This window comes from Mastomys coucha, unplaced genomic scaffold, assembly GCF_008632895.1.
Source record: "Mastomys coucha isolate ucsf_1 unplaced genomic scaffold, UCSF_Mcou_1 pScaffold6, whole genome shotgun sequence".
In the NCBI taxonomy this organism is placed as follows: Eukaryota; Metazoa; Chordata; class Mammalia; order Rodentia; family Muridae; genus Mastomys; species Mastomys coucha.
Window position 1 is genome coordinate 96,528,104 of NW_022196912.1, and position 8,143 is coordinate 96,536,246.

General features: G+C 42.4%; 1 protein-coding gene and 1 long non-coding RNA gene across 2 annotated transcripts in view; one reads left to right on the plus strand and one right to left on the minus strand.

Moving 5' to 3' along the window:
- The window catches only part of Synj2bp (synaptojanin 2 binding protein), a 28,881-nt gene extending 23,024 nt beyond the window's left edge, over nucleotides 1-5,857 (minus strand). Inside the window, exon 1 of the mRNA XM_031356014.1 lies at nucleotides 5,656-5,857. Coding sequence (XP_031211874.1) covers nucleotides 5,656-5,719 — 64 coding nt within the window. The 5' untranslated portion in view covers nucleotides 5,720-5,857. The remainder of the gene's footprint in view (nucleotides 1-5,655) is intronic.
- Nucleotides 5,858-5,890: 33 nt separating this feature from the next.
- LOC116079873 overlaps nucleotides 5,891-8,143 on the plus strand; it is a 21,332-nt gene continuing 19,079 nt past the window's right edge. Inside the window, exon 1 of the long non-coding RNA XR_004114183.1 lies at nucleotides 5,891-6,022. This is a non-coding gene — a long non-coding RNA (uncharacterized LOC116079873). The remainder of the gene's footprint in view (nucleotides 6,023-8,143) is intronic.

The window sequence follows — 8,143 nt, forward strand, 5'->3', positions numbered from 1 at the left end:
TAAAAAAAAAAAAAAAAAAGAATGCTTCTGAGCGAAGTATAAAGACAAGACACAAGTAAAACAGCAAATAATAATGACAAATCCTACAGTATTTAGTTTAGATTTTAATGTTACATAGCCCAAATTCCAAATCTGCCCCAGAAAGCTATGCAATCCAAGGGTTCCTCATTTGTAAAATGGAAACCTGTGGGTCTGTGTTTTGCTTTGCCGCTAGGGTGTCTTAAAGCCACGTAGGTGCCACTTGGGAAGGCAAAACACAAGGGCTCTAGGCAAAACTCAAGGGCTCTAGGCTATGTTCCTTTCTAGCCTCCTTTCTATCGCTAGGCTGGCAGGCTCTAGGAACACCCACATGCTATTCAAGGAAGGCTAAGGAAGGCAGCCTAATATAAGGGTCCCAGCCCATGTTCCTACAGGTGAGAAACAGCAGGGACTGGGACAGAGGCTGTGGTTCTCAAACTCCTGTGCACCCAGACGCTGCTGTTGCTGGAAACCACAAAAAGTTGGGATGGGGAGGCTGAGATGAGGGGGGTGAAGGGATGGGAATCCAGTTTAGCTTAGGAGTATCAGGAGTGGGGAGGGACCTTCTGTGAAGACTTAAGTGAGGTTCTGTATGATGAAGGCTCCCCTAATGAAGGAGATAGTCTTTGCTTGTCCAAACTGCTTATTCAGTGTATGAGGATGCATATGACTTACTCAGGGTGAACTAGAGATTAAATACCTTTTGCAGGAAGGAATGCCTGGGAAGGGAAACGTATGGCTAAACTCTGGGGCCTATCTAGATACCTCATTAGCATCAAGAACTCTGGGTTTCTATGCTGCAGACCAGTTGTCATGGCCTTCTTAGTAGTGTGTCATGGCCATGTGCTCCAGGACAGGGACCTGGAAGGGAACAAATTTAAACACCTACAATTTTCAATTATGAGAATGGCCCAAGTCTCTTAATCTGTTTGAACTTACCAGTTTTTCTTTCTTGCAGCATGGTCCGGTCCACTGGCCCACAATAACTATTCTACCTGTCCCTTATTGGACAGAGGGCTTTGGCAATACAGGCAAGGCAATCTTATGCAATATTGATAATAAGGTGGCTTCTAGACTGGGTAAAGAAGACTTCAGAGTAGAGGGTTCATAGGCTGAGTCTTAACCAATGACTAGGAAGAGGAGGTATTAAGATGGAATCTTGGAGAAATATTGATTTCACATTTATACTGAATAGTCTCCAAAATTCAATCTCTGCTTACCTTAGCAATTTCTCTCTTGAATCTCCTAAACAAAACTTCTCCTATACCCAGGTTGGTTTATTCACTGATCTAAAAATACATTTTTTCTAATATTCTTATTATTACAGCTAAGGCTATCTTTACCCCTGATCATGCACTAAAACCTGTCCTTTCTATAAAGCCTCTTTAAGCTTATCAGAAAGGCCCTTACCTCCATCCTTTGACCCTCTCCAGGATGGAGTCTGGGATGGTTTATCTTTATTGCCAATTTATTTTAAATCGCCTAGAAAGCAAACTTCTGGCCATATTGATGAGAGTGTTCTTGGAAACTTTAACAGAAAGGAAGACTTATCCTGCACAGACACATTCTATGGTCTGGGACCTAGACTGAATAAAAAGGAAGAAATGAGTGGAACACCAGTATCCACCTCTCTGCTCCTAACTGTGGAGGGCAATGTGACCAGCCCCTCAAGTTGCTGTTGCTGGGCCTTTCCTGCCATGATGGAGATTGCCCTCAAATTATAAACCTTTCCCTAAATTGTTTTTGTCAGTTATTTTGTTTCAGTAATGAGAAAAACAACTAATACTGGGTTGGACTAGCATGCTCTTCCATGAAGCCCTCTTCCTTTTCCTTCCTGCTACATATATACACTCATAGTCCTTAACCACATGAACCTATGTAATAAGATTTAACCCTTTGCATGTGAATACATGTCTTTATTGTACTGTAACTTCCATAAAGGGCTGGATTTCCTGTCGCCAGAGAAAACAGAGCAGAGATAGAGCACTACAGCCTCCAGTCTATTTAATAGGTGCAGGAAGGAATAAGTCAGAAAACTGTTAGCAGCAATTGCAGTTGGTGGTTAAATGGAATGCACATGACTGAACCTCAGAGATGCTCAGACAAAGTGTGCTGTTTCAGGCTCTCACCTTGATGTGCCTACCTAAAAGCTTTCCACAATGGAGTTTTTACATTTTTTGTTTTTTAAGCATATTTTTTAAAGATTTACTTATTGTTATATGTAAGTGCACTGTTGCTCTCTTCAGACACTCCAGAAGAGGGTATCCGATCTCATTACGGATGGTTGTGAGCCACATGTGGTTGCTGGAAATTGAACTCAGGACCTCTGGAAGAACAGTCAGTGCTCTTAACCACTGAGCCATCTCTCCAGCCCATTTTTACATCTTTTTACATACATTAAATCCCTCTAGGGAATAAGGTATGCTATAACAACAAAAACAAAAAAGAAAGCTAAGGAAAAGGTTAACAATCAAACTCTTAGGTACTATGGTGGGAAGAAACATTTAGTACAGTAGAATTGGCAGACCTAGAGTAGACTCTTCTGAATCTTACTGGCCTTAGATCTTGGGCAAGTCTTTAATCTCGCTCAGACAACTTCCCAATCTAATAGTATGGATTAAACACCTACTACTGCTGTAGGCCATACCTTCCAGTGTCGACCAGATAGACAGTCAAGGGAAAAGCTTGCTTTTGAAAGCTGTATTTCCTTCACGCTTCCCTGATGAGTTTGATCACTCTGTTAGTGAGTGCATGAGTCTAGCTACCCTACTGCTGCTGCTCCTGCTGTTGCTGCAATTCTGCCCTATCAGAACCCTTCATCACTGGGATTCTAATCCGGACTAAAGGCCAGTGGCTCTCCAGGAATCCTCAAGATCGTCAGCACCAGGTTCTCAGCCTCGATACTGTGCATATAGCCACTGTTAGACTACTCAGACCTTATCATGTAAGCTAATCTAACAAATTCCCTTTTCATACACATATTCATTCTATTGACTTTATTCCTCTAGAGAATCCTGTCTAATAACAATGACTAGTACTTGGAAATTCTTATAAAAATCCCAGAAACCACTCAATGGAACTTTATTTTTAAACAAATAACTATACAATACAAAAAAAGCCCTTTTGTGTAGAAATATGTTAACTATATAAAATTATTCCTCTTATTTAGTCTCTTGAAGCTTTTCCCAGCTCTAATGTTTGAAGGAAAATACTAAGACTAGAAACTTTAGGTCTGTAAGTTAAATGCTTAGAAAGTAGACAGTGCCTATTCAAATGTCCAGAAGTTCAAACAATGATATGTTAAATTTTATGCTTAAAGCAAGAATAATATCATAAGTCTGCTCTTGTCAGAAGACCCGGTAATACTGTGATACCACAGCTAAGAGACTCTGTATTAAAGTATATTGGGTTCTTGCTATGTGGCAAGAAGAAAACCTCAAACATAGGTTATTTAGGTTAAAGAACTAGATGCCTTCAGGTATTTGCAAAGGGAATCAGAAACATGTATCTCATTGATTCTAAGGGGGAAGTTATCAAAAGGTTTAAACACACACACACACACACATAAATAAATAAATAAATAAATAAATAAATAAATAAAGACTTTTATCTACAGATCTGAGACTGCTGGGTGAGGTAACTCATCAGGTAAAAGTATTTGCCATCAAGTCTGACAACCTGAGTTCAATCTCTGGGACCTGCATGATAGGTGGAGAAAATTGACTCCTGAAAGTTGTCCTCTGACTTCTACAGGCCCCTCCCCCAACAAACAAACAAACAAACAAATAAAAACACATAGACAAACAAATGTAATAAAAATCCATTTCTACTATGTTAACCTCAAAGATGAATTGAAGAACTGAATAAAATAAGAAAATTAGATTCAAGAAACTTGGGGCATATTGAAAAGCCTTGAGCAAAAGTTTCTGAGCTCAGTTTACGTTTCTATTGCTGTGAAAAAACCCCGTGATACAAGCAAGAAGGGATGAGAGGAGTTATTTAATCTTAAGCTGTCCATCTTGAAAAGAAGTCAGGACAGGCCTGAAGACAGGAACTAAAACAGCACTACTTACTGGCTTGCTCCTAATGACTTGCTCAGCCTGCTTTCGTACAATCCAGGACCACCCACCTGCCCCATGGTAGCACTGCCCACAGTGAGCTAGAATCTCCCATCTCAATCATCAACTTAAGAAATGCCCGACAGGTGTGCCTACGGGCAATCAAACATAGTTTTCTCAACTAAGGTTCCTCTTCCCAGATAACTCTAGTTCTGTCAAGTTGCCCCCTGCCCACCAAGGAACTACTCAGAACAAAGCTTCTGCATAAACCACAAAGATTAGCAGTGAGTCCATAAATACAATCAACTTCCAATTTTCTCATAACAGGAAGACAAAGAGTGTGACTAGTTCTGAAAGCTGTGCTTTAACAGAATAGTCAGCAGTGATTGCAAACTTATAGATAAGAAAAGGTAGCAGACTATTCTAAGTAGTGGCCATCAGAATAGAAATTCACAGAAACCAATGATTTATTCAACTCATGGAATACAGTATTTAACAGAACTTACTGGAGTCAGTCTAGCCATTCACTCACTAATGACAACAGTAACTAATACACACCACTTACCATATGTCAAGACACTGTCCTAAATATTTTCCAGAGAGTAACTGGCTTCATCCTAACACTGTATGTGAAACGCTTCATTTCATAACCATCTCCATGTTACAGAAAAGAAACTACAAGCATCCATTAGTTAAGTTATTCTGCCAATACATTAAAACAAGACAAAAAACAACAAAAAACTGGTAAGATGTTAGATTAAAAAAAGAAGAAGAACTTGGCCCCAAGTGGCGAACCCTAAACCTAAAATGTTACGGCCATAAAGAAAACTGCAAAGCCTAAGGAAGGCAGTGGCACGATGTAGTAATAATGTCAAGAGGCCAGTCCAGCCATGAGCATCCTAAGGAAGACCACACAGCAAAGCTAAATGGGAATGTTCCTGTCAGAATCACATGAAGTGTTTGTTTAAAGAATTGTTGGATCCATACTGAATCCAAATCCCTACAGATAGGACTAGAAAACAGCATTTTCATTTTAATATTTTGCTAAAAGGTAAAAACGAAAAGGCACAAGTAATTCTGGAGTGGCGCCAGGTCTGAAAACTTCTGTAAAAGGTCTCCTCCCGCTTTGGCATTCCAATTAATATTGTAAATTAGTTCCCCAGAAATGCAGGCAGGGACCCTAGCACCAGCGAAACTTACACATTCAGAAAATTCCTGCCGTTCCATGCTCCTGTTTCTACCTGAACGGGCCCTCAAAGAAACAAGGATGAAGCAAGGAACTGAATAACGGATACGGTGACTTCCACACGCTGGCGAAACAGCGGGCTTTTCCCTATTGCCACCAACAGCAAGAAACCCTTCCTGGCCATAAACGCCTGTGGGAATCCCACTGGATTATGGAGCAGAGTCCTTGGGTCCGCTATCTAGCTAACAAAGGATGTCAATGGACTCTTAGCTCCGTGCCAGACAGCGCTCTGGGAAGCGGCTCGGTCGGGGCCTGCCTGCTCTCCGACCAGGTAAACCCGGCTCCCCTAAAGCAAGGAGCGCAGCAATTACTCCCTCCACGTTCCGCGCCTACCCGAGGGTCCTCTAGTCAGGTTGATCTCTTCCTCCGTGACTAAATAATCCACCCGTCCGTTCATATCTGACTGCTCTCCGGGCGGAAACCCGGGGTCAGCGGGTGCCCAGCGCAGGTGAAGGTGAATCAAGCTCCGCGCCGCCTCCCCAGCATAGCTTTTACAGTTTCCTCAGCTGCCAAACCGGAAAAGGAAGCGGCGGGCACTGGGGACGTGGAGGATGCTGGGAGTGGTGGTTCTCTGAGCCCACCAGCGTTTTCCGGTACCTCACACTGTTCTCAAGGCAGATCCTGAGGTGCCATGAGTAAAGAGAGATATGATGCTCGGTTACGCTGGAAGAGCATGTGGGAAGGAGAGAGAGTAATAATGGTATGAGACATAATTAGATTGATATTGTTGACATTTTAAATAAAAATCTCAAAATATCTACAAATGTAAGGGGGGGAGGTGACTTTTATGAGCCTCAAACCACTCTGAAATGCTTCGTAGGCAAACTACTAATGAGATTGCATACTTGGGTGGGAAATTGTAGCCTTTTGTGTAATATAGACGCAGTCCACTGTGATGCCCCATGTAAGAAAACTTGGTAACACTGCTTCGAGTTCCTTCATTAGTAGTCCACTGTGTTAGCTAATAAAATGTATCCAAATAAAAAAATGAAACAGCTCTCCCTCTCCCTCTCCCTCTCTCTCTTTGTCCTCCCTCTCCCCCTCTTCCCCTCCTCCTCTTCCCCCCTCTTTCTCTCTCTCCCTCCCTCCTTCCCTCCCTCCCTCCTTCCCTCCCTCCAAGCAAGTATTCACTGCTTAAAGCAAGGCACCTGTACTGACACACACACACACACACACACACACACACACACACACACGACAGGAAGTGAGGATTTCCCTAATATTAACATCCCAGAGCTTTGTTTTCCAGGACCTTATGCACAAGATTTCCTGTCTTATAGCTGACAAGACTCTTACTTAACTTTTAAAAAGATGTATATATCCCTGGCTTGCATCTAATAATGGGACAATCTAACTTAAGAAATGTGTACACATACAAAGATACAGAGAAAAGGTAATCATAGGCTTGTTCAAGAAAAATCATCCAAGCAAAGGGAGGTGAAATGTCCTTTAGACAAAATTATTGCAGGACTTAAGATGTGACGTCCCTGCCATCTTGACTTTTAAAATGGGACATTCTGCTATCTCCGCTGGTGCCCTGAGCAGACCTTGAGCACCAGCTCCACAGCCAGTTCCACAACACCCAGAGGAAGCTCCACTCCCAGGCACTCTAACATGCCCAGGATCAGAGGTGAGGAGGACACAATATCTGTCCCAACACTGGGAATAACTGGGACTAGTGGGACTAGGCACACAGGAACTCCGCCAGTCTAGTGGCTCAGGTTCCTTCTGGTCTGTCTGGGCCGCAGGTGCCCTGAGCAGACCTTGGGCATAAGCTCCATAGCCAGTCCCACAACACCCAGAGGAAGCTCTACTCCCAGGTGCTCTAACAAGCCCACGATCACAGGATCCCAGAATCACAGGATCTCAGAAACAGCTTGACTCTGAGGAGTTCTGACACAACCAGGATCACAGGAAAGACAGGCTCCAGTCAGATTTAGCAAGGGCAGGTAGCATTAGAGATAACCAGATGATGCAGGGCAAGTATAAGAATATAAGCAACACAAACCAAGGTTACTTGGATTCATCAGATCCCAATACTCTCACCATAGCAAGTCCTGAACACACCATCACACCAGAAAAGCAAGATTCAGAAATAAAATCACTTCTCATGATGATGATACAGGACTTTAAGAAAGACATAAAAAGGGCTGGTGAGATGGCTCAGCGGGTAAGAGCACTGACTGCTCTTCCGAAGGTCCTGAGTTCAGATCCCAGCAACCACATGGTGGCTCACAACCACCCGTAATGAGATCTGACACCCTCTTCTGGTGCATCTGAAGACAGCTACAGTGAATTACACCAGAGCAATCCGGTTGGAGCCAGCAGGGCCGTCAGAGGGTCTGAGTTCAATTCCTAGCAGCCACAAACATGATAACTCACAGCCATCTGTACAGCTACAGTGTACTCATACACATACAATAAATAAAATAAATATTTTAAAAAAGTAAAGACATAAATAGCACCCTCAAAGAAATACAGGAGAATACAGGTAAACAGCTAGAAGCCTTCAAGAGGAAACACAAAAATCCCTTAAAGATCTACAGGAAAACACAATCAAACAGGTGAAGGAAATGAGCAAAAACATCCAGAATCTAAAAATGTAAATAGAAACAATAAAGAGAAACAACCTAGGAAAGAAATCAGGAGTCATAGACGCAAGCATCACCAACAGAATACAAGAAATAGAAGAGAATCTCAGGGGTAGAAGACACCATAGAAAACGACACAGTGGTCAAAGTAAATGCAAAAAACAAAAAGCTCCTAACCCAAAACATCCAGGAAATCCAAGACACAATGAGAAGACCAAACCTAAGGATAA